Here is a 27,336-nt window from a genome sequence, read left to right on the forward strand (position 1 = left end):
GATACTTCCCAGGTGTGTGACCCTGGGCAAGTCACTTAACCCCCATTGCCTAGCCCTTTCCACTGTTCTGCCTTGGAACCAATACACAGTATTGATTCCAAGACAGAAGGTATGGGTTTAAAAAAAAAATGTCAGTCTGATATATATCCCTTTTCTTTGTTGGATTACTGACTTCAAAGTGCCCTACTCTCACTGAAAGTGTTGGAATACTGAACATAAATGAAGTTTAATTGAAGGTGTAGGGAGATATTTGAAAATTGGCTCTCTAGGACAGTAATGGTGATCTTTTTAGAGATGGAGTGCTGGGCACCACCCCTGCCCCTCCCCCCAGATCTCCTGCCATACCCCTTCCCCCCCCCCCCCCACTTGCTAGGTATGCCCCACCCTCCCTTACCCCATACACAGGGGAGAGAGAAAGCACTCCCATTGGGCTGCTGGGCAGAGGACTGAGTGAAGTGAGGAATATCCTTAATGAGTATAGCGAGGGGGAGAGGAATGGCCTGAGGGCTCTGCTCCCCTCTAGCTTTGTCCCCTGTGAGCTGCCCATCTTACCCCCATGTGTGCTCCCAATGGGCTTCTGGGCAGAGGGTCAGGTGAAATGAATAACCTTCTATCAATTCTTAGAACTGATATGAAGTATCATTTCCAAAACAGAAGAGGGGTAAAGACTAAACAATTGGGTTTAAATGACTTTGCCCAGGGTCACACAGCTAGGAAGTATCTGAGATCACATTTGAACCCAAGGCCTTCTGTCTCCAGGCCTGGCTCTCTATCTACTGAGCCACGTTGCTCCCCCTTACCTTGTATTTCTTTAAATAAAACATTAAACGTTTAGTTATGAAGTATCAAAGTCAATATAAAATCCATTGTGATTCATCATTATCTTCATTTTTTCCCTAGATATGGAGACTGCCATCCTGTTTATTTTATTGGATCACTAGAGGCTGCTTTCCAAGAAGCCTTCTATGGGAAAGCTCGAGATGTAAGTGAACTCTGGGACACTGTCACATCAGAAGGGCTATCTGTGGCCCGAAGATTACCCCATAGACAGGAATCTTGGCTCAGAGCTAGGATGCACCCTCCAAATCAGAAGATCTGCATTTGTTAACCTATCTACTCTTTTCACTCATCTCCACATTGTGGCCTTAGGACTAATGATACATTTTCAAAGACAGATTTTTTAAAATTGACTTTGAAGAGAGTAAGCCATAGTAAAAAACAGAGCATTGACTGTGTATGGCATTACTGAGGAAAGGAGGAACTCAGGAAAGTGTCTCTTGTCCTGGGAATAAATGAGACCACCAATTTTGTTTTCCGATCCTGTAGGTGATGTTTTTTATAGCTACTAACAGAATGTAATCACTACTTAATTTTTTTTTCTACTTAAACCTTTTCTGAATCAGATTTTGTAGTGTCCTGTTTTAAGATCTCTCATTTATTTTCCTATTCATTTCTTGTTGAGAAGCATTTTGAAAGTTTCTACTTTAGTATAGGAAAACCAGACTGTTGAAAAGTTCATTTCTCCTAGGAGGGCCTTTGAGTTGGAGATTATAAAATGAGAGAGGCATTTCTTAAAAATAATTCTGCAATAATGTATATACTTCAATTGGAGTAAATAGTTTTGAACGATTGTAGAATTTCAGTGCTAGAAGAGATTTCAATGAGCATTGGATTTGGTCAAGTACCTCCATGCTTGAGAAAGAACCTGCACCACCACAATGTAGGGGAAAGGGCCCTGACTGGAGTGATGGAGCCTCCTGTGGGCTACTTTACTGCCTCGGGGATAGTGTGTATGGCTCTCCTTCTCTTTGTTCTGCAGTTTCTTCTTCTTTAGGATAAAGAGTTTGGGAGGATGATCATGAAGGACGAGGGAAACCTGGGGGGATATCCATTCCAACTCTATATCCTCCCATCTTTTGATCATCCATTCTATACTTAAGACCTCCAATAGTCTGGAGTTCCCAGTAGGTATACCAGAAACAGAAGTAGCTGCTGGGTGCTTAAGGTCTGGCAGCTTTCAGGCTAATCCTCACATCTGAGGTTGGCCCTGAGTTTCCTTCAGTCCCCTGACTCCAGGCTGTTTACTTTGCAACATAAAATTAAGTAATTTAGTGACAAATGGAAATGAAAATCTGTTCATCAAGTGATATTACAAAAAGGCAATTAAAAGAATGACTATAGGCCCTTAAAGAGTGTCTTGCCTACACTTTCTTCAAAGAACAAGGCACTAGGATTTTAGGCCTGCCTGTCATGCTGACAGGTTTTCAGCAGTCATTCAGCAAGTTGATGATGCCTCTACAATGTGCCAGGCACTGGGAAGGGCCAAGGCCCAGCTCAGAGCCTTTCCAGTGGCAGCATGAAAACATCAGGAAGGCTTCCAAGGCAGAGTTCAGAAGCTCCCTTCCCAGAAGCAGGATCTCAAAGAGTGCCCAGCAGTAAACCTTCCTATTGCAGAACTGTCCTGTGTGTGTGCTTTACTGCCTTACTTTTAAATCATATAAGTGAAAAGCACCAAGAGCTGTAAAAGATGCAGAATCTATCCTACCCATGCAGTTTATGGGGAGAGAGCTAAGGCCCAGGGACTAGAGGAAGGAACTTGCTCAGACTTCATGAATTCAAGGCAGAACTGAAGCTTGAAACTTAGCCCACTTGACTGACCCCTTGTCCACTGTCTGTGCTGACCAGCTAAGCCAGACTTTGGGAGGCATGCTGTAATTGTTAGCAGCAGCCTGACTGCTACTTGTTTGCTCCTTCTGTGCTCATGAGCTTTGGGCTATTTGACAGATGAAAGTCTTTGCCATTGTTCAGGAGAATTACTAAATATTTGAGCTGGAAGGTATGTTTAAGGCTGAATGGAGACCATTTGTTTTAGAGATAATAAAATGACACCTTCACATCCCATCTGGAAGCTATCTTAGAAGGTGAGTCATTCATTACTAGGAAATCTTTCCTAGCCAAACCTGAGGTGCTTTTGTCATTCTTCCCTCAGTTCCTTTCTTTAAAAGTAAGGCTTGGACATTCAGACCCTTTTCCTTATTCTGCTTGTAAGAGAATTGAGCCGCAATTTATTTTGTGTGATTCATAATTCTCCAATATGAAGATAAATTGTCTGACAGAGTTATCCCCAGACTCACAGGCATTGGTGCTAAAAGAAATCTGAAAAATCATCTTGTCTGATCTCATCATTTTGAAAAGAGAAAGCCAAGTTCCTGATGTCCTATCTTCAAAATAATGGCAGTTTGTGAATCCAGGCCTTTAGTCCTCTTAGGCTCAGAGTGTTTCCTTTGCATTTATCAAAAGATCAGCTAGTCCACAGGCTAGATATTTCCCAACAGCATCCCTCTCATAAATATATATTGGGGAGGAGGGGGTGGGAAGACAGAGAGGGAAAGAATGCATCTCACACAACAATGTTTTCTTGTGTGGTAAATAGTGCAAGTATGATTGTTCCCATTTTACAGATGGAGAAACTGAGCCTGGGAGTGTCAAGTGACTTGCCTTTAGTTTCACTGCTAGTGAGTGGCAGAGAAGAAACTTGAACACAAGTCCTCTGACAAGTTCAGTGTGTATACCAGGCTTTAAGAACCCATAATGTGTGTTGCTCATTTTCTTCTACCCAGTAGTAACTATTTTGCAATCTTTAGCGACTGATTTTCATTCATTCACCAAACATTTATCCCATTATTATTATGTACCTATTGTGTACTGGGAAAGTAGCCATAAGTTAAGTAGAGGCATAAGATACCATCACACAGAGCTGTGCCACTGTACTTCTTCATGGGCAGTTCCCCTGTCCAGATTACCCTCCTTCCTCTGCTCCTAGAAATCTGGCTCCCTTCCATGCTTACCTTAGGTACCTTCTCCATGAAGTCTAGCCTGAGTGTCTTCCCTTGTAGTTTTATACAGGTTTTCTCCCTGTATGTACCTCAAGGGCAGAGACACTTTCATTTTTGTCTCTGTATCCCTAGGCCCTAGGACACATAGTAAGCACTTGATAGATGCCTACTGATTCATTGGCATGGTAGGATGTGATTATCTACTGATAACATGATTATTGCTATTTTGACAAATTACTGTAGCTTGAATTTCTTCAATTTCTCCTTCAGCTTCATGTCTTAAAAACTAAGAACAAGCCTTTCCTATTTTCTTTCTGGAAAACTCATGAACAGAACATATTGAGGAAAACTTAATTTCTGCTGCTGAGCAGGAGTCTTGAGGTGAAAGTGACCGATACTGTGACATTTTGCTGAAATGGAAAGTTAAAATTTGTTTTCCAGCCCCCTTAATATCCAATGTTTAATTTAAACCGTGGGAGGCGCATGAGTTTTACCAGGGCAACAGATGAGCTTTGAGTACCAGCATTCTTCACTTCAAGTGAGAAATTGAGTTCCAAGAGTAAATAAAAACAAGATTGAAGGTTTAAATCCTCTGCTCGGCTTTTTGAACTTCTATACTCATTAAATGTTTATTGGAGTGGTGGGATTACAAAGGATTTGGGGAGCTTCATCAACTGGTATAGAGATAATCACTAAGTAAAACACTACATTTGATAAAGTGTTTCTCACGATGCCACACTCAATCCATCTTAATGAAAACCACTTCCAACTGATTGAATTGGAGAGCACTTGGTAGAGAAAGTGCCCACATTGCCTGCTGCCTTTTTCACTGCCTCTGTGCTCTGCCCTTAGCAAAGCAACTGCTAAAAACCATCGTATTTCAGAATACTTTTTTAGAAATTTCTCATTTCTGGCTGTTACTACATTCAATTTTTAGGATCTTTGAAAGTTTTGGCAATCGTTTAGACTTGTCTGTCCTTAGCACAATGTCCACAGAAAGCATTGAGTATGTATTGGTAGAGGGATAGAGATTTACTAGGCCTTTGGGCAACCTTTCATTCTGTCGTGATTCTGTTTCTCAGCTTCTATGCCCTCCTCTATGTGGTTTCAGTCTGCAAAGTTTTTTAAAGCCAAGTGTGGTACCTGAGGGAAGGGGCTCCTGTTCAGGGCCATTACCTGTACGTGACTAGAGAAAGGAACACACCAACAAGCCTGAAGACTCTCCACGCCCACCCCTGGCCAATGACCACTTGGCAGGAATGTTGAAATGGAAATTCTTTTGGTGTGTAGATTGGCCTAAAAGCCTCTGACTAACTCATCAGTTCTCCCTTACTGTGATTCTGGGATTCTCCCTGCTCCCTCACACACACATAATCACTCCAAAGAGATTTGACCTAAGATTCTTAAGGAGCAGGGAAGAGAAGGGAAAGGGAATATGTATTTATACAACACCAGGCACCATGGCTTTACAAGCCATAGAGGCTTTATAATTATTATTTCATCTGATCCTTACAACCTTATGAGGTAGGTGCAGTTATCTCCTTTTTACAGGTTGAGGGAACTGAGGCAAAGAAAGGATAAATGACTTGTTCAAGGTCACACAAAGGTAGTATCCGAGACCTGATTTGAACTCGGGTCTTCCTAACACTAGGCTGTATTCATTGCACAACCAAGAGGAGGTGGTACTCATTCAGATGGATGTGGTCTGGGTTGTTTGATCAGTTTCATTTCCTTAGTTCCGTGCTGAAAAAAATGAACAAAAAAACAACTAGTATTTGGGGGAAGAAAAAAAAACCCCAAAAGTTTAATTGGATAACTTCTCAATCTTTCCAGGATCCAATTATTTCATTAGGATAGTCTCTCTTTCCAGTCTCCCTGAACCTTGACTAGGTGTGGGAGTTTTCTTTTGCCTAAAAAATTCCCCTGCTAGAGGGCAACCATTCTCTAAACATAGCTTTTATTTACTCTACTTTACAGGTGAGGAAATTTAAGTGTTAATAAAAGCTACATTTAAGTTTCCTCGCCTGTAAAGTGGAATTAATGAAAGCTACAGTCCCCTTCTCAACAGGATTATCATGGGACTTAAATAAGATGACACCAACCTTAACCAACTCTGTAAATGTCAAATATTATTACTTGGACTGTGAACTCCTTAGGAGAAGAAACTAGTACTGAGTCCCCTTTGCATCAATCTCCCACGTCCAGGGCCCTGCACATAGTAAATGCCTTGGCCAGAGCACCAGGCCTTGCCCCTGACACTAAGGACTTAATCAGTGTTTTCAAATGGAATAAATTGTTGAGGAATTAGTATATTCTTTTTTTAAGAACCATCCACATAGACATTTCTATTTCCATCTTGTCTCCATCCCTCACTCACATTAGACCAACAGACAAACCCATTTGGGAAATGCTTCTGTTCTGTTGTCTTGTTGACTTTTCCAAAGAATTCCTAAAAGGCAGGGCCATCTCTGTCCCTGTCATTGGGACTGACAGGCATTGCTTCTATTTTATCCACATGCATGTTAGGTAAGAGATACCAAACAAATACTGTTGTTATGGAATCTGAGATTGAGCTAAAAGGGATCTTAGAGGCCATCTGGTTGAACCATCTCATTTTACAGATAAAAGAACTGACGGCTAGAGAGGAAAATTGACTTGACCACACAAGTAGGAAGTAGCAGAGCCAAGATTCACCCTCCCATCATGACCCTACAGCCAGAGTTCTTTCCACTATACCAGCTAGTTCAGGAGTTGTTTGGGAGCTAGAGATTAAGGGTCATCCCTGGGTGTTTCTTACTCTTGGCTTAGTTATCATGCTGCCTCTTCTGTAAACTAAGGGCCATTATATTTATGCTACAGAATCCAAAAACCTTTAATGAAAGACAGCTCTTCAGCTGCCTAGTAGGCATCTGCAGCAGGATATACCATGGGGTTTTTTTAATACTCAACGTGCCCAGAACAGCTTGTTTTCTCCCCCAAAGTGTTTCCCTATAATGTTGAGAGTCCCAACCCTTTTCCCAGGCAACTTAGCACACAACCTTGAAGTCATCCTAAATTCTTTATTTTCCCTCAATCCCATATCTAATCACTTGCCAAGTCTTTTCAATTCTACGTCTACAGCAGCTCTCCAATCTGTCCCCTTTTCTGCATTCCTATGGCCACCAACTTAGTGGTCTGTTGCCCCCCACCTATTCCCTTGGACTATTCTAGTAACTTAATCATTCTCCCAATCTACAGCCTCTCTCATCTCCTAGCCATCCTATATACATATATATATATACATATATATATATATATATATGTGTATGTGTGTGTATATATATATATGTATGTGTGTATATATGTATATATATGTATACATATCTCCTATATAACACATCCTGCCAGTGTGTGGTCTGACAGCCTTTCCAAATGCTCTAGGGCAGCATTGGCAAACTTTAAGATCCCATGCCCAAACTGCAACTTCAAGCCACCTGTGAAACACCTGCATTACCTCAGAGAGTGGAGGGAGGAAAGGCTTGAATCCAGTATTGTCCTCAGGCACAGTGTTGAGGGGGAATAGAACAGCCCCTTCTGGTACACCAGGGCATGAAGGCTATGCCATCACCAATACAGCTCTAGGAGTTTGCTTCTTGTCTTTAGGATAAAATTCAGACTCCTTTGAAGAGTCTTTAAATCTCTTTGCATCCTGTCTCCAGTTTACCTTTCCAGGCTTGTCATATATTACTGTTATCTCATTCTTGGTATTATCAAACTAATCTTGCTAATATTCTCTGTGCATGACATTCCATGTACCACATCTGAACAGACTGCTCTTCACCCCTGTAGTGCCCTCTTTTTCATCTCTCTTTACCTCAGAGAATCCCTTTATTTTTTCCAAAGCTCAGCTCAGGGATCATTTCGGGGGCTGATTCATATACCTAGTACCTTGCACAAAGCAGATGCCTATTGAATGCTCACAAAATCATTGAGTGACCACAACTGGCACCTTAAAGCTTTACAAATTGCCTTCACCCTCTTTAAATAGTAGTGCATTCTGGAGTCGTGGCTCTTGTCCCACTTGTCACACTCTTTTTGTGTCCAAGACAAAGTGGATATCAAACTATATCTCTTCTCCCAGAGGTCCCTTCTATATGAAGTTCTGTGGCCTATTCATTATTACTCCAGCAGGATAATCAGCTGAGCCCATTTAGAATTTAGAATTAGAATTCAGGAAGTTGTCAATGTCTTGTGTTCCAGGAGTTGCTATAAACTATGTAGATTCCTTCAACATGCAAAGCTGAAAATATGCTTTCTAGGGTAAACCTTTTCTATTTGCAAAATGAGGACTGAAGTCAGAGGAGCAAAAGTAGAATCATAGCTATGTGACCTTAGACCAATAACTTGGGTTATCTGACCTTCACATTCTTTTTAATCTCCTAAAATCCTTTCTAATTTTGTTTTATGATCCTGACTCTATCTTGCTACAGTTGTTTCAATTTAGCCTGGTGTATATATTTTAATCTTCTCACCTAATCTCATGTGAGTTCCTCAAGGGCAAAAAAATGGTTCATTTTGGATTCCATCTGACCCATGATCACTCTTTGGATATCTGAAGGTTCAACTCCAATAGCTCTGCCTCTCTCAAGCCTTTCCTGTTTTTTTTCCAGTGGATAATCACCTCTCATTGAGCTTCCTTTTCTCTTCTGTACTGTTCACGGTAATAATGGTATGTTGCTCTTATGTTGGAATCACAGCCACCTTATGAGATGGTGAGCTCCATGAGGCTTCACAGAACCTAAACTCATATCTCTTTACTTTCCCACCACAGGACTTTGCACACAGTAACATAGAATCAATGTCTATTGAGCAAATGAGTGAATGGGTCCCATCCATCGCCATCTCTTGCCTTCCAGACCCTCCTCACATTTACCAAATCATTTTGCCTGCATGATTCCTTTTCACTTACTTCACTCTTCCTTGTACAACACAAATGTGTATGTCCCTTGGTATCTCCTTTAGAGCAGTCTTAGTGTATATACCTTCATGTCTCTAGTGCTTTTTATGAATGAATGAGAAATCAGCTTTCAATTCTACAAACTTCAATTAAGTACCTGCTGTATGCAGAGCATAGAAATCATTACTGAGATAAGAGTTTAAATCAGACCCCATCTCTGCCCTTGGGCCCAAGATGACCTGATGCAAGATGACCTAAGCAGAGGTGTAGAGTCAATAGGATAGAGGGTGAGCTCAGGAAATGAGCATGGTCTGCATGGATTGAAGCTGGGAATTTATCTAGGGGGACCATAAGTGGGTCATAAGATGAACCATGTGGATTACAGCCACATTGTAGGGGACTTTCCATGCATGCCAGGCTAGAGTTTGCACCTTAAAGTAGTAGTAGTATTTCATCTAATCATTATATGTGGATTAGGCAGGGAGCTTAGTAGCCTTTACCAAAAGGATCCCCACTATAACACAATTGACAGGTGGTCATCCATTCTCTGCTTGAAGGCCTTTGCTCTCCCCAGGGAGATTCTTTCACTCTAGTTAGGAAGTCTTCTTTGTCCTCCAGACTCAACTGGCTGCTCTGTAGCTTCTTTCCCAGTGTGACCCCTCAGATTTTGAGTTCTCTTTTTTTCAGAATTATCCTGCCCACCAGTACAGAAGAAATGAAAAAAGGCTAAATGCCAAGTCCCAGTCTGAGTTTCCACAGATCATTTCCTGTAAAGATTAAAATTTTGGGAAACTGAGGCAGGTAGAAATTGTTTCTCTCTGCAAGGAGTATTATTTTTATGAGGTTTATTAAAGATTAAAGATTAAAGAGATTACAAAAGAAGAAAACACATGCCTAGGCCAGAGGCCTAGACAAGATAACCTCACATCCTGAAAGAGACGCGTCTGCTCCAAAATGGAAGTCCAAAAAGAGACACAAAAGCCTTTGCAATCAGGTCAAATACCTTCTCAATCTTGGCCCACATGAGAATTCAGTGAGATTAGAGGGCATTCTGGGAGCTAGCAAGGACTCCTGGGGAATGGAGTCCAGAGTTCAAATCTCAATTTTACATTCCCTGGGTACAAGATAGGAGAGGTGTCTCCACAGCAGTTCACCTAAAATAGGCCTAGAGGTTGTGGTAGACAGTAATTTCAGGTGGGTGGCACATAAGAAGGACTACGTTTGTTCTTCTTTACTCCAGAGATCAAAACCAAGAACACTGTGTAGAACCTGCAGGTGCCACTTTGGGCTTGAAGTAAGATCTTCCTTGACCAGGGAGGTCACTTCTTCCTTGAACTTCTCTGATTGCTAAGAATCTAAATTGTCCCAGGTAGAATGGGCAGCCCTGGGAGAGCATGGCTCTCCTCACTAGAGCTGGGTCTTAGGGTGCTATGTGGCTTCTTGGGGGTGTGGTAGGAAGGTTCAAGTTCGATGTAGCTGGCAGCTACTAAGGCTGCTGAGCCCCTTGAGGCCAGGGGAACCATATGAGCAAGAGCAAGGCTGCCAAGATGCCAAAGGCACCTAGCATTATAGCTGACCTTGGCAATTAAATGTTACCTGCTTACTGGCCATGTGACCTTGGGCAAGTCATTGCCCTGTTCTGAACCTCAATTTTCTCTTCTGTCAAATGGAGAAGAAAGTATTTGCCCTTAGATAAGACTATCATCAGCCTTAAGACTTCAGAAATGAGAATTGTTAGGAATATGCTGTTTCAGACTGGTCTAAAGCCACTGCCTTGAGTTTTATGTTCTGTTAACTAGTATCCATTTTCTAACCCCTTAGGCCTTAGAGTTTTCTCTTCCTTTTCCTTCTCTTTCAGTTGCCAAACACAATAATCAAATAGAAGTGAATGGTGTTCAGTCTGGCAACAGAGCCTAGACCCCCGAACCCCACTAGTATTTCCTGGTCATTGTTTCTATTCTTAGCTTTCAAGAGAATCTAATGTTTGACTTGATTCACCATTTCAAGCCTAGCTGTTGGTTTCTGTTTTAAGAAAAGCAAACATCTGTACTCTTGGTCCATGTTCTTGGCTATCCCTTCTGCTTTTTCAAGAACTTGGGTCCAACTGATGGGGCTAGCAGCCTACTCCATGGGAGATTTTGTTTAATGTGAAAGGCTTAGGCAACAGGTTTGATACAAATCTGTGATAAGTAGGCCTTAGGGTGTTGTCCTCCTCCTCCTTTTATTTTCTCTTGTTGTCTGTTGTGAATTTGGTTGGTTGGAAGACAGTTCTGTAGCAATTTGGCTTGTAATTTGGCAGGGGAAATGTGAAGAGTTTAGATATGGCTCAGGCAGGGCCTGAGATTTCCTCAGTATAAACACCTCTCCCTCCTCAATCCGGGCCAACACCTTTCTCTGCACTTCATAGACTTAGAGAGTTGCCCAGAATACAGAGAGGTAATAATTTAGCCTGGGTCATACAGCCAAGATGGTTAAGTGACAGGACTAGAACACAGGTCTTCCTAGCTCAAGGCCAGCTCTCCATCTACTACATCACCTGACCTCTCAATAATTTGAGCTCTTTAAAAATGGAATATTCTGGGGCAGTGAAGTGGCTTATTGAATTGAGAGCCAAACCTGGAGGTGCGGGGTCCTGAGTTCATATCTGTCCTGAAACACATTCCAGTTATGTGATCCTGAGCAAGTCACTTAACCCCAGTCTCTTAGCCCTTACTTACCATTCTTCTGCCTTGGAGCCAATACTTAGTATTGATTCTAAAGTGGAAGGATAAAGATTTAAAAGTAAATAAAAATAGAATAAGGCTGCCTTATGAGGTTGTGAACCTTTCTGAACAAAGCTTGAACAACCGCATGTCATTCTGCATTGAATGAAGAAAGGTTGTGTCAGTGATTTGTATAAGTCCTTCAGGCTCTCAATTCCTGTGATACTGTAACTCTAGGCTTTCTAGTCCAGTTTCTCAAGTCAGGAGCATCCTCTAGAGCAGCGGTTCTCAGCCTTTCTAATGCTGTGACCCCGCAATGCAGTTCCTCATGTTGCAGTGACCCCAAACCAAAAAATGATTTTGGGGGCTACTTCCAAACTGTCATTTTGCTACAGTTATGATTCGGAATGTAAATACCTGATAAGTTTTATGTATTCTCATTGCTACAAATTGAGAGGTTGAGAACCGCTGCTCTATAGCACTGCTGTCAGGTAGGTGACCTCTGAGCCCCTGTTGGAGGACCACATATAAGTTAGCTTGTCTTTTCCCTCTGAGGGCAGAGTCCACCCCTGCCTTTGGTATACCTGCACATGAATACCTGAGTTGAAATGACTGGCTAACAGCCCAGGTGACCTTCTTAGCAACAGAATCTTTTTTCTCTGATTCTAGTTCTCATTCATGATTTGTCTGGATGCCGATCTACGCATCATGAAGGATCCCTTTCCTTTTGTGACTGCCATAAAAATGTAGTCCTTATCGCTGATTCTTGCCATGTCTTGAGGTTCACCTTTCATTGTGCCCAATTTTCCTCAGAAAATGGAATGTTGGAAATAGAAGGGAGTTCCAAAATTGTATTGTTTAATGTTCCATTTTACAGTGGTGGAAACTCATTGTTAAGTATTTGAGTTTAGAGATTCCAGAGAGGGACAGAGATTTCCCCAAAGTCATCCAGGGATTGAGCAGCAAACCCAGGACCCAGGCCTAATTCTTCACTCATCTTCCCTTGTGACTTCCCTGGGGAGGAGCCAGTGGAGTTTCCTTCAAAATTGAAACCATAAAATCATATTTGGAGAGAGGGGGCAAGGGAGAGAGAGAGAGAAAGAACTTTCTAAGGAGACACTGGATGACTGTTTGTTGAGGCTATAGGACAGCAAAGAGAACAAGGTGTGTCAAGTTGAAATAGAAGGGAGGTGTGGGGCATTAGTCCGTACAGAAAGATCCCTGTAGCAACATATTGACTTAGGCTTAAAAGGGAATCTTACCTATATTTATTATATTTTTATTTATTTTGTTAAAATATTTCCCAGTTACATTTTAATCTATTTTGGCTGCATGTTTGACACCTCTGTTCTAGTTTGGGTTTGGCCAAAGACTCTCATCTCCAGCCCAGCACTGATATGATCCTAGACAAAAAGGCTGTTTGTAGGAAGCATAGAGTTAGGGGTCTGGAGAGACGATTGGTTTCATTCTGTCATTCTCCAGATGAGAAAACTGCAGCCCAGAGAAGAGAAGGACATTCCTCAAATTAGGAAGTGTTAAAGTGAAGCTTTGAAGCTAGGTCCTATAGGCCAGATCCCATTCTTTCCCCTCTCTGCTGTCAGGAGATCTCTAGACTTCCTGTTCCCCCAACAAAAAGAGGCCCATGCTGTAGAGTCTGTGCCACCTTAACAACCAGATTTTGTCCAGTGGAGAAACGTCCTCAGAATAAGCAGCAGCTCTGTATTGGAATAACAACCACCCTTAGAAATCATTTGTGCCTGGGATCATATAATTTAAAATAATTTAATTCAAATACCATGGATGACCTCTCATTAGATTGTCACACTTTCAAAAAAGAAGTGAGGAGGCTTGTTCTCTCATTCCTTCCACAGGTGCTCATTGAATGCCTCCTTGGAACTCAACATCTTTTTCTATTTAACTAATTTCTCTAGGTTGTCAAAGAAGTCTTGAGGTCTTTGCAGCTCAGAGCCAAGTTAGATTAGTGCCTTCTTGGCATTTTTCATATGCCAAAACATTATTTTTTTGCTGGTGCTCTTTAGGGCCCCAGAGATTTGATACCATGGAGCCCACCAAGCACAGGAATTTTGAGAATAGCACAACTGGGTGATCTGAGAACCGCCTCCCCTCAGTATTGACCCTTGTTTACTCACTGTGCTCCTTTACTTCCATTCAGATCCTTTTCTGGCACTGTCCCAAGTCATGGAAAAGGCCCTTGGACCTCAAAGGCCATGTCAATGGCTCATGACCTCCAAAAGGTGTGGCCAATCTGGGCAAGCTTCATATAGCCTAAGTGCCCAGACTGTGCACCAAAAAGTCATAGTGCAATGGGTCTTTTGGCCACAGCTAGCCATAAATCAGTCAACAAATATTTATTAATAAAGACTGATTCCTGAAGGAATTCCTAAAGGCCAGGATCTAAACTGGTAGAAATATGAATCCTCCCCCTGTCCCTCAAAGGCAAGACAGAGCACCCCCTAGCTCCTAACCCCCCATTTGCTGATTCAAGACTAGCCAGGTGGATATAAGTGAAGGCCTTTCGCACACTTTTCCTAAACTGCTGCTGCTGCTCCTTGTCCTGCTCAGGTGTTAGCTGATCACATTACCATTTGTGTTCCCAACCTCGTTGCTGGGCACAGCCCCCTGATTGTGCCATCTGCCCCTGCTACGCAGAATCAGGTACTTCTGCCTTCCCCAGAGTAGGTCTCAGCCAGCCAATGACCAAAGGCTTCCCATGACTGATTTGAAGCTCCCTGGAGCCTGAATATGTGGCTGTCTCCACCCCATTCTCTCCTCTCCACCACCCCCCACCCCCATCACCACCATTAGGAGATATTTGAACTCAACAGATGTGAGCCAGCAGAGCTCCTTTGACCCTTCCTCACCCCCAGCTCAGGGCAGGCCCAGCATCCTTCCAGGATGCTGGCTTTCTTCAGGGCCCACTTTTGTACACTGAATTTAGAGCTGAAAACGGGCTTTGCTGCAGTGTCCTTTACTGGACTCTTCAGTTCACAGTGGCCTTGGAACTTACACAGTTGCTCCCGAGCCTTTCTCTCAAGCTTTCCCAGTGAAAAGGGGGGCGAGTGAGCGAGCCGCGCCAGCCGCTTACCACAAAGCAGACCCGCCACAAAGGAAAGATTAAGGGTTTAGAGAGAGGTCAATGTGGGTTTTTTTCTAACTAAACACTTTCCTAAAGTTTCCTTGTGGAAAAATAATGAAGTCATCTCAGAGTTTTTAAAGAATTTTTATTTCTCTTTCACCGTCTGCATTCGCTTGTCTTCTCAGCATGGATGTTTAATCTTTCGGGGCTTTGTGAATTGGCCCAAATGAATAAGTGGGGAGCTGTCTCTCTAGGAGCGAGAGGCTTATTCTAAGGCCTTAATCACTGAGTAAACACATCTTTGCCCTCCCTCTCTTACAAGGGCTGGATAATAGTCGGGATTCTAGCACAGTAACCTGGATATTGCAGGGACCAGCGCTTTGAAATGCAGAGTGGCTGATCCTCCCAAACAGACAGTGCCCGATCTCGGCCGGCCTCTTTCTTCTTTTTAAATTAAATATCACCAAAGAGATGCTGTTTTATTACATGATATTGTGCATCCGTGGCCTGGATTTTCAAGTTTCGTTTCAGTCAACATTGTTGGCTGCACTTAGGTGGAACTCGCCTTGTTGGGCTTATTAACGGCCTTGCCGGGCACATGTGTGTTTTGTTTTGAAGAGCATTTAAATTAAATCAGCACGATATCAGTGTAAATCACTAATTTCTTTCCCAAAGTCTAATGTTCCTTTGGGGTGTTCTTTGAAGAAGTGGGCATTTTAAAGATTTAACTAACCATGGACCGTGTTTGGCCAGAACGATGCTGATTTTTCAATGGATAGCTGAGTGTTCCCAGTGGTGCATTAGATAGAGTTGCTGAGATGCATTCATGCAGAATCACCAGCCTGGTGGAGTGGAAACACTTTTGGACTGGGCTGGGAATCCAGAGCCTGAATCCCCATGGCAGCCCCCCCTACTCATTCGCTCTGTGACCTTGGCAAATTACCTAGCTACTCCACACCTCAGTTTCCTTATTTGGCTGCACAAGATAAACCTCAAAGGTCCCCCCTAGCTCTCATATTGCAGGCTTTACAATTACATGGTGGTTTCTCTCAGGCATCTATGCATTTGGAGTAGCCTACAAAAATAGTGATAATGCCATTTAAAAAAATTATCTCTCAGAAGAATCAATGTTCCTAAACTCATCTTCAGAAATAATCTGAGCTTACAACCTGTTTTGCCCTCAAATCATTAAACTATAGAGCCAAAAGGGACCTTAAAACTGAGATTTTCAGAGACAAAAGAAATATAAAAACCCAAAACATGAGAATATAGAATGGTAAGACCTAGAATTTAGAATTTAAAACATAGAATGTCAGAGCTAGAAATCTTCTTAGAACATAGAACAGAAAATTTCAGAACTAAAGAGAACCTTAGAATTAGATATAAATATTATGGCTTGAAAGGACCTTAAAACATGAAACATTAGAAAATAGAACTGTAGAATATTAGAGCAGAAATAGATCTTATAGACCAATGCCAGATAAAGAATCTGAGGCCCTAAGTAAGAGGGAAAGTGGTTTGCCCAAGACCTGTAGACTGTGATAATAGCTCTTTGCTTCCAAATGGCATTTTGTCTCTTTACTTCTATGGTTATAAAATGTCTTTATGAGGATCCCCACTGAGCCAGCCAGCCAGTTGAAGCTACATTGGGGTCAGGTGGTCATACACAGACAGTTTTAGGAACTGACCCATTTTGAGGCCCGCTCTGTTCTCTGTCACCATGGCCAGCTAGTTTATGGAACTCTGGGGAACAGCATCAGTCATCATGATAGTTTGTTGAGATGTTGTACCTTCTAGGTGACTGGAAGTTGAGAGATTATAGACTTAGAATTGTAAAGAGCATTAGGGATGGTCTGGTACAGCCTCATTTTACCCACAAGAGAGATGAGACCCAGAGAGGGGAAACTCAGAATTTGAACCCAGTGCTCCCATATGCAAAACTGTGTTGCTTGCCTCTACAGCAGTCTCCAAAGGGATCACTTGTACTCTGCTTTTTCCCTCAGCTTGACCTATTCCACATGCATTGAAGAAAGCCCTAGACTGGGAATTAGGAGACTGTACATTTATTGTGTGACCTTGAGTCTCATGCTCCTTATCATCTGCATGGGAACAATCACACCTTTACTCCCTCCCTTCCTGGCTTAGGTGAAGAGCCTTCTTGCCTTTTCCTGCACCCACAGATTTCCCGCCTTCCTTGCCATGGTGACTGGGGATTGTTTCTTCTTCTACAGAATACCAAAAGAAAGACCTAGAACTTGCTTGACCCTTTCCTTCACCACATGCTCATGGAACACTTTTAGACTCTCATTGGGCTGTGTGTATGTGGTACCTTAAAGCAGAGAACATCTATGCCATCCCAATGCCCGCTTGCTACTTCTTGTGGTGCTGAAGAGGCAGAGGGATGGGGCTGGACAGAGAGACTGGTTTTTTTATCTGAATGCGCATACCCAGTTCCCCACCCTAGCTCTGGCACCTCTAGCAGCCAGACCATGGGCAAGTCACCCTTCTCTTAGATTTATTTTTCAAGTGTGTAAAATGGGGTAATGCTTTATAAACTGGAGGAACTTGTTTTAATAAGAAATGAGCTGTCACCAGTACCCTCGGTTTTTTTCATCTGACCATTTAGAACTGCTTTCATATAGGATCCTCTGTTACATACAAGAAAAGCAGCAAGCATGCAACATAATTCATGATTTCTATTTCAGTTTCCGCCTTGAGCTTGTGGGTTTTGTCATGCCAGTCTCCCAAATGTGGAGAACTGCCCTTCAGACAAGTCCCACCATTGGTATATGAGACAAGTATTTTCATGAGAAAACCCATGGAGCTTTTTCTTATAATAATCTATGCAGACTTCAGTGTGGACTCTGTGTCTTCTTGTTTTTTTTCCTATCAGTTCGGGAATGCATATAATTGGGGGGCTTTAAGGGATCTCAAATCACCTCTAGAAAGAAAATCAAAAGAAAATGGCATTTCAGAGCCTCTCCTCTGATCTTAGAAAGGGAATGTTGACTATTCAGATTAAAAACATATAAAAATATTTTAAAGGATTTTTGGTTATCAGACCTCAGTGAGTTTTTCTTTTCTCTGAATAGCCGAACAATTCAAAATTAATGCGTCTATACAAATTGAAAATGTGCATTCGATATGAAGTCTGGCACATGCCTTTTATTCAGGGGAAAGCCAGTGACCTGGTTGCCATTTCCACTTGAGACAGCCTAGCATGTATGACCAGAAATCTGTAAGGGGGGAACACTGTTCAGAGGGTAGGGGCACCTTGGTGCTCCAGCCTCTGAAGCCCCACATAAGGGAAGCCATGTGCTGGGACAATGCTGAGAAGAAGGCAGGTGGGGAGCAGATCCGTCTGATCTGTGCTCACTATTGTCAAACTAGAGAAGAAACCTGAAGTGGGGGAGGCATGTGGACTGACCAGCTTTTTCTCTTCTTTACAGAGAAAGCTTCTGGCTATCTACCTCCATCACGATGAAAGTGTTTTAACCAACGTCTTCTGCTCACAAATGCTCTGTGCTGAATCCATTGTCTCTTATCTGAGTCAAAATTTCATAACCTGGGCATGGGATATGACAAAAGAAGCGAACAGAGCAAGGTAATTGATCTCTTTCCCAAGATGACCTCCCTGGACCCCCACCCCACCCCACCTCCAAACCCCTACAAAAGGGCCATCATCTGGCAAGAGGCTCATGGGCTGGTTTCTGGTCTGAGGAAGCACAGAATTCTGGAATCTGCCTCCTCAGGCCTTCTGTTAGCACAATTCCTTAGATCAATGCTCCTTGCCCTATCAGCTAACAGAACAGTGCTTCAGTGTTGGGGGGTATTTGGCCATAGATGAGAGCTATTCCCTTAAGTCTAAAAATTCAAAACATGTATGTATGTGTAGATGATACACAAATACATTCTCTCTCTCTCTCTCTCTCTCTCTCTCTCTCTCTCTCTCTCTCTCACACACACACACACACACATACACACACACACACATACACACGCATGCATGCACCCCCCTCCAACTTTTCTAGCCTTTCTTAAAAGCAGTAAAAATCATTACCATGAATTTTCTTGAGCCTTGCAAGTCTGTTTCAATAATGATTTAAGGTTCACCCAACATTGAAGTGTCCCACATAGTGCTAATGATGAGTTTACTTTTAATAACTTCAGTGGCGGAGGAAGAGCGCTCCTGTGGCCCGGCCCAGGAGGGTTGGGAATGGCTTAACTCTACCATACACTAATTGATGTAATCGCCTTATTGCACACATTCTTTTGCACCCAGCCAGCAATGCGTCCATATTCTCAATAGGGGAAAAAAATCCCCTCCTTCGCCGCAGGGAGAAGTTTACTTAGTTTGTTCATCATAATATCTCTGAGTGAGGAATAATTCTCCGAGTCAAGCCTGTTTGAGTTTCTCAGCAGAGAGAAAGTCCAAAGTGTTTAATTACACATGTGGCTCCAGCGCACCCCGTGATGCTACTTTGGGTGTGTTAACACACTCGCAATCACAAGCTGCTGGCCTGTGAACAAGAGATTAAATGAATTCACTTCAGGGCCTGGCTACTGTGCTCTCCCCCCTTTAAGCAACAGGCAGAGCAGCTAGAAATCATTAGATTTGTCTCCTTAGCAGGGCCAGACTGCCTGAATTGAGAAGGGGGGAACCTGCATAGAAAGGATTCTTGCTCTTGATGCTGCTAGGGTGCTAGAACCGTCATCCCTTCTTCCTCCACGAATTCCTTCTTTAACCAGGCAGCCCAGAGCAGGAGCTGGCTCTCTTTACCCTGCTTTGGAAATGCTCCCTGTGCTCCAGAGAGCAAGGCCCTTCAGCACCTGTATTTGTTTAAATGAAATCGGGTGATTATTCACACTCAGTTAAAGGTGATGAAAAGCAATGGCCAAAACAGATCAAAAAATGCGGCCTCGGAGGCCTTTCATGAGGCCGGTCGGAGCCTGGAGCCTGGGCTAACCCTTTGGGTACCGCCATTCAGTGGCAGCGAGGAAGCTCCTCCTTTCTTGTTATCCCCCAGCTCGATGGAGAAGGAAACACTATTTCTAAACCATCTGTAGTGGCGAAGTTCAGCCGGCTACCTGCTGTTATTTTGTTCCCGTCCCCATTTAATTCCCTCGCCCCTTTTATTTTACAATGACAAAAAATTGCAGTGTCGATTCTTTTGAAAAACAGTGTTGGAGAAGGGTTTTTTCTGACTGACAATCAACAGCCATGTAATTGCTTTGTTATGTTTCTCTCAAGAAGTCTGTGAAGTGGCACAACTTTGATACACTAGTAATCGGAGTGTGCAGGTTACACAGATACCTGCGGTGACCAAAGCGACAGAAGCTGCTGATTAGACAGAGCCTGTACAGCTGTGTCCTATTAACTCCTTATGACACTTTGTAAAACACCAAATAAAGGCCCTGTTTCAGGCTTTCGAGCTATTTCTCAATGAGGCCCAGGCTGGATTGTGAAGTATGATGGTGGGGGTGGGGAGGCCCTTTCCTTAACATCTTGGGATGGAGTTACATTTGTGGTAAGGAGAAGAAACCAGGAAGGTCATGAGCATTTCAAAAGAAAAATGTATTTGGAAATAAAACAGAGTTTGAGGCGGTGGGAGGGGGGATCTACCCCCCATCTCTCAATCCTATCCTTGGAATTTTGAAAGCCTTCAATTGCCACATTTGCAATTGAACTATATCTTTGTATACTAAGTTAGGACTAGCTTTATATAGAGAACATCCAGTTCTCTCAGAAATGATGCAGAAATCCAAGGAGATGTTGCTCTCCTGGCCCTATTCTCGCTCCCACCCCTCCATAAAAGTCCCCCACATGAAGCTAAAGCCCAACAAGAGGAGACTGTTTTTCTGAAAGCAGATGAAAAGATGAAGTGATTTGGTGGAAATACTCCCTCCTAGATGCAGTCAGCATGAATTTGCCACAGTTGTCTCAGAAAGCTAAGAGACCAATGAATTTAAATAATTTATTAGAAACAGGGGGCTCCACTTCCCTGGAGTTTTCTCACCACCTGGGTCAGAGGTGATTCTCCGGAGTTGAGGTGTCTAATTATGTCTGTCCTGCTTAGGCTTCTTTATGTAAAAACCCAGCCATACAACTGATGGCCCTAGAAATGGGTGACAGCAGCCTTCCTTCTACTTAGAGTTTTCCAAAGCAAATCTCTCTCATGACCACCCTCATTTTTCAGGGGGTGGAGGAGCTCTCTGCTCCGGGTTCTGGTGCTCAGTTAAGACCAAAGTTCTCAGCTGAATTCAGCCACAGGCTCCCTTTGGCCTTCTAAACCTTCCAGTGTTCATCTCTTATAAATTATAAAATCTAGCACCAAGAGGGGTCATGTGTGTCATCCAATCCCCTCTTCTTCCAGGGGAGGGAACAAAACCAAACAGGTTAAGTGACATACAGAAACCCCAAAATAGAAGATATAGGATTTGAACCCAGATCTGCTGGTGCCAAATATCCTTTCCAGCACAGAATGCTTAAACCTCTCAGCTGCTGAGGTAATGAGGAGAGAAGCATTCTGAAAGTAATCAGTCAGCCTACACAGTTAAAGTCCTATATTGTGATTATCACATTATGTGGTGCTCTTCCTCCCTGGGCTTTAAGCCTGACTCCCCTCTGCCCCTTGCTCCCTTCGTGTCTCATTCTCTCCTCTGATGCCCCCCAAAAAATCCACTCATTTTCTTCTACAGGACAGCATTTCAGACACTTGGAGTCAGCTATGGGGCTCCCCCATGTCTTTTCTTTTCTAGACTAAACATCCCCAGTTCTTTCATCTAATCCTCATAGGTAGTTAGGTGAGTTCATGGATAGAATACAAAACTTGGTTCAAATTCTACCTCTGTTGTTTATTATTGATGATCATTGCCAATTAGTATGAATAGAGCACTTTAAGGTTTACACTGTGCTATCTCATTTGATCTTCACAACACTCCTTTGAGGTGGGATCTTATCCTCATTTTACAGATAGGGTAAACGAAGCTGACAGATTTAAGTGACCCAGAGTTATATAGCTAGTAGTTGTTTGAATCTGGATTTGAACTCGGGTCTCAGGCACTTAGGTGCCTGCTTACTAACAGAATGTTAAATAACTAGTCAAGTTATTTAACCTCTCTAGACCTATTTCCCTACCTTTAAAAAAGAGAAACAAAATGCCCTCTCATCTATGAGGTACAGATCACAAGAGCTAAACTGAACCTAGTGACAAAAGATCTGTGGTTCTGGGATATGATGTCCAGGCCTCTCTGACTCTTGCTGGAGTCTTTGGACTGTGGGGCAAATGACAATAATGATCATAACAGCAACTCCTAGCCCAATGCTGTGCTAAGCTTTGAAAATACAAATACTAGGGGGGCAACTGGGTAGCTCAGTGAATTGAGAGCCAGACCTAGAGACAGGAGGTTCTGGGCTCAAATCTGGCCTCAGACACTTTCCAGCTGTGTGACCCTGGGCAAGTTACTTGACCCCATTGACCCCAGAGCCCTTACCACTCTTCTGCCTTGGAGCCAATACACGGAAGGAAGGAAGGAAGGAAGGAAGGAAGGAAGGAAGGAAGGAAGGAAGGAAGGAAGGAAGGAAGGAAGGAAGGAAGGAAGGAAGGAAGGAAGGAAGGAAATATTAGCCAAAAGACAGGAAGGAAGGAAGGAAGGAAGGAAGGAAGGAAGGAAGGAAGGAAGGAAGGAAGGAAGGAAGGAAGGAAGGAAGGAAGGAAGGAAGGAAGGAAATATTAGCCAAAAGACAGGAAGGAAGGAAGGAAGGAAGGAAGGAAGGAAGGAAGGAAGGAAGGAAGGAAGGAAGGAAGGAAGGAAGGAAATATTAGCCAAAAGACAGTCCCTGCCCTGAAGGATCTTACATTCAAATGGGGAAGATGGGGAAGGGAGCCAAAGGAGGGAAGAAGGTGGTGCCTGGCATAGATCCATGCCAGCCTGCCTTAAGGTTGACAAAGCTGTAATTTTTTTTATTCATTCATTCATTTATTACCAATTGCATGTTTTAACAAATTTACACACCAGTTTTCCTAAGTTATGATTGAACTTATCTTCCTCCCTCCGCTTTCCCCTCTCAGTACTGACAGGCAATTACTTACTCATCCTTCTCATTTTATAGAAGGGGAAACAGGCTCAGAGAGGCTATGGAGCCCTGGGTGACTCCCTAGTTCTGATGAGAGTACTATGGACATAAGTGCTTTCTCAATTTGAATGCTTAATTGACTTGCTGCGGGTTCTACAGCCAGGAAATACCAGAATCAGAATACAATCTAAGGTCCCAAGGATCCACCAATGCAGTTCCCCAGAGCAGTGGATATTATCTTTGGCCTCTGGCTGAGAGCTCAATGGGACCTTAGAGATAATCTATTCTGGCCTCATTGGGAGACTGAGGCTCACACAGGGGAAGTGTCTTGTCTACGTACAGGGACAAGGATCAGAGCCAGGATCTGAATCATGGTCCTCTGATGCTGGATCTCACTATCCCTGGTGCTTCTCATCTCTGTGCATATTATAAATCAGCACCACAAGGAGGTCCTTTCCCAGGCTGCCTGTCTACACTAGTCTCATAGCTTTTGAACTTCAAGCCTTGGGTACAGGATTTCAGGGAAGGGCCAGCTTCCTCTGCTGAGCTGACAGGTGCCTGATCACCAGCATCTCCGAGGGGTCCTTTTCCACATTACTGAATCTTTGGCCAGAGTTAATTGACTTAAGCCCTTATTGTCAGCAGGCTCCCTTCACCTGCATCCTCCCTCTCTGTAATTAGCCATATTCAGAGCGACTGACCCTTGGACTAACCCCCTCAGTGATGCCGGCCCTCCCCCTGACCCAGCAGATGTACCTCAGGGTTGAGGTCTGTGCCGATGGAGGCTTCATGAGTATTACTCTCCAGCTGTGAGCCATACTTTCCTTTCCCCCCACCCCCAGCCTCCCTGCTCCAGAGCTCAGGGAACAATAATAGTATTAAAAATTCACATTTCTAAACCATTTCAGGATTCACAAGGTACTTTCCTCACTGCAACACCTTAAGTATATTAGCATTGCTGGCCCTATTTTATTGGAGAAAAAAGTACATGGACCTGTACTTGAATCCCCACTCTTCCTTACTCCCTGTGGGACCTCTCAGCAGACCCTTAATCTTTGAGGCTTTTCTTTCCTTCTCTTTAAAATGGAAGTTTGTGACTAGTCACCATCCATGGCTCCCCACAACTCAGTAAGGTATTGGTAACAGAGTAGGAAATGGGTTCTGAGAGAGGATGATTTTGCCCATGATCATGAAATGACCCAGATCTGTATTGAAATTCAATGTTTATCTAATACATTGCACTGCCTTCCTGCTCATCAGCCCATTAAACAGGTTGTCCTTTGCATGCTTGGAGTACTAAGTTTTTCTGGAATCCTGCCCACCAATTGTTGAATTTCCCCCTAATATGCTTTCCCATCACCCCTTTTTCTTTTCTTTTTTTTTTGGCCACATTTTCCTTCTTGTACTTTTCAAGGAAAAGTCTCACCTGGCAGTCTAACCATCCTGGGCTGAGTCAAATTAATGCTCTGAAAAAATCCAAGTCCTAAACCACAGGCGAGTTTGTCATTTTCTCCCCCAGTTTGTCTTGCAGAGGAGGAGGAGAGAAGGTGAGGAGGAACCCCTCCTGTTCCATGATTACATCCTACCTACTCATTTTCTCCTGCTCTTCTCTGCTTTTGATTTCAGTGGCGGCCTTAACAGAATGTCAAGATCAATTTGCAGCCCGGTTTAACTCAAGGCTTGCTTCTGCCAGCAGCAATTGTCCCTACAAACAATGCCGTGTGTTCTTGTAACTTCAGAAGCCTTTAGAAGGACCATGGCAAGGGCGGCATCTAATGACTTTATTAGTGTAGGGTTTCCAAATGGGCTCTGTAATTGTTCACAGCCCTTTGTCAACTCATCATAATTACTGCACAGCATTGTTCCGGGGGGCACTTCTGAATAGCTTCCTAATACCCCTGAGAGGAGAAATAGGGGCAAAGGAGGAAAGGTGATTGTCTCTTTCGATTTCAAACAAGCATGTCTGTAGAAAGATGATGGCTAAAACTGTGGACGATACCCCAATCACCTGCTTTAAAGTAGAAAATTAACCCTCTGAAAATACCTGCTTGGAGGTGATTTCCCATAGACCATTTAAAAGAGCTTCCCAATGGCAACATCAGGTGATTCAGGTGAAAACCATAACTGCTTGGTGAAAAAGATGACTGTGTTTCACAGGGAATGTTGAAGCAGAAAGAGTGGTTTTTCCTCTGTTAATCTGATTACTGCTATTCAGGAAGAATATGTTTGAATCAGATACAGTTGTCAAGACCAGCCTTTGATGAGAATAAGAGAAAATTTAGCATGGCTGCAGACACGTTTCTTTTTTTTTTTTAAACCCTTACCTTCCATCTTGGAGTCAATACTGTGTATTGGCTCCAAGGCAGAAGAGTGGTAACATCTAGGCAATGGGGGTTAAGTGACTTGCCCAGGGTCACACAGCTAGGAAGTGGCTAAGGCCAGATTTGAACCTAGGACCTCCTGTCTCTAGGCCTGGTTCTCAATCCACTGAGCTACCCAGCTGCCCCCTGCAGACACATTTCTTAAGGAACCACCTTGTCAGCTCAGGACCTGGTTGTTGCCTCCCATCTCTACCAGGCCAGAATTCAACCCTACAAGGCTCCCACTTTTCCTCCTCTGGCATTCGGTTTGACTTGACTCTGCCCTCAGTCCTGGAATTGCCTGCTCCCTTACCTTTTCACTGCTCATCCATTTCTGAGACTCCAGCCCTGAGTTTCCACCATTATCTGCCTTTTGTCCTCCTGCTCACACCATTGAACACTGCTGAAGAAGGTCATGCCACTGCCGCTTGGCTCCACCATAAATTTATGTGTTCTAGCCTCACCTGAGTATTGACTGCCACATTCCAAGTCCTTCATTTGTCCCTGATGGCTGTTCTAATCTCTTCTCTCCTTAAGCCACATTCATTGTTACTTCTCCCCTCCTTTCAGTGAGGACCTCAGCATTATCTCTCCTCTTCGCCTCTTTTGCTATTTTCAGAGGATGTGGCAGTGCTTCTCCCTTTTGATACCAACTAGCCCTTCTGCTGATGCCTTTGGCCCCCAAGGAGACAAGCCCCTCACACATCTCCTCCTAATCCATTGACTGCTGCTTCCCTGCTGCCTTCAAAAAGGCATCCTTCCCCAAACCCTCAATGACCCTAGTTCCCCTCAAGCTGTCATCCTATGTTTCTTCTTCCTCACAGTCCAGCCTTTATTACCATCACTTTCTCACATACACACCCCCACCTCTTTTCTCTTTGACCCCCATCTCTGTTGCTTTTTCTCACCTCTTGACTTCTCCAACTTTGATATTGTTGACTACCAGGCAAAAAACATTTACTAAACTCCTACTGGAGGTCAATACAGGTCTAAAGAATGAAGCCATTTTTGCATTCATGGAGCTTACATTCTAATAGGAGAGCCAGCAAGTACACACATAAACACATGGAGTGTGAATAGAAAGTGGATAAATAAAAGTTTGGGACTAGCCTTAACCTAGTAAAATGTAATTGGGCAATATTTGGTGAATTAAAAAATATAACAGAATTTTATTTTAGGTTGTATATAGCCCACAGAGTATATGTAGCATATAGCCCACTATGTATAGGTTGCACTTGACTCTACTGATATAGAAAATGGTGCCTCTGCTTTCTCTTAAAGAATGGAGGGGCGCTTCTTGATGGGTACTATGAATCCTGTCTCTTTGATGGGTTGTGGCACTGCTCTATTGTTAGAGCTCTTCCTATGTAGGACTGATCCTTCTTGGTCTCCTTTTCAGGAACTATAAATCATCATTTATGACCAATCCCCTATATGTGAAGATATCCAAGGTATTTGTCCAGGCCCCTCTCCTCTTTTTTTCTCTATACTTTTTCCCCTGAGGATCTCATAAGCTCTTGTCGATGCCATTCTTATCTCTGTGCTAGCAATAAATGTATCTGGCCCTGGTTTCTCTTGTCTTTCTCATCCCACTCCTCTTACCCCTGCTCCACATCTCTACCAGACTATCCTATAGGCATCAAAATCTCAACATATCCTAAACAGAACTATCTTTCCCTATAAATTCACCTCTCTTCCTTACTTCACTACTTCTGTTGAGAACACCAGCATCCTCCCTATCACCTGGTCTCATTTGCTCAGAAATTATCAACCCTTCCTCTTTTGGGCTCCGTTTCCAACCAGTTGCCCAGCTCTGATCTCCTCAGAATCTTTTGTATCTGTTCCTTTTTCTGTCCTTGCCCCACAAGCAAGCACCCTGTTTCAGATCTTCATAACGTCTCACCCAGGTGATAGCTTGTAGCTCTGCCTTTTTTCAGTTTCTGTCTTTCTAATGCATCCTCCACAAAACTGTCAAGTTAATATTTCTAAAGCTCTATCTGATCATTGAATTCCCTGCTCAAGAAGCTTCAACTTCTTGTCTTTATAATTAAATACAAATTTCTGTCTTCGGCATTTTTAGCCCTTCCCAGCCTGGGTGCAGCTTGTCTTTCTAGCCTGGTGATACATTACTTCTCACACTACACCTCTGCAAGGATTTTCTTCTATGATCTCCCTGCAGGGCATTTCCTCCTGATCATTGCCTTTTGGAAGCTACCTTCATGGTTCTGCTAGAAGAACGCCTCCCTCAAGATACCCTCTCTGATTACCCGTATTTGTTACTGCCCAAAAATCATTGTGTATTTGTTTCTCATGTATCCTGTATCTACA

General features: G+C 43.1%; 1 protein-coding gene across 5 annotated transcripts in view; it reads left to right on the forward strand.

Moving 5' to 3' along the window:
* Nucleotides 1-27,336, forward strand: part of FAF1 (Fas associated factor 1) — a 438,628-nt gene that overhangs the window by 324,011 nt on the left and 87,281 nt on the right. For all 5 annotated transcript variants that reach the window (XM_056815169.1, XM_007480191.3, XM_016429780.2 and 2 more), the window contains 2 exons: nucleotides 901-982; nucleotides 18,021-18,175. In XM_056815169.1, the coding sequence (XP_056671147.1) occupies nucleotides 901-982; nucleotides 18,021-18,175 (237 nt within the window). The remainder of the gene's footprint in view (nucleotides 1-900; nucleotides 983-18,020; nucleotides 18,176-27,336) is intronic.

This window comes from Monodelphis domestica, chromosome 2 (genome assembly GCF_027887165.1).
Source record: "Monodelphis domestica isolate mMonDom1 chromosome 2, mMonDom1.pri, whole genome shotgun sequence".
Lineage (NCBI taxonomy): Eukaryota > Metazoa > Chordata > Mammalia > Didelphimorphia > Didelphidae > Monodelphis > Monodelphis domestica.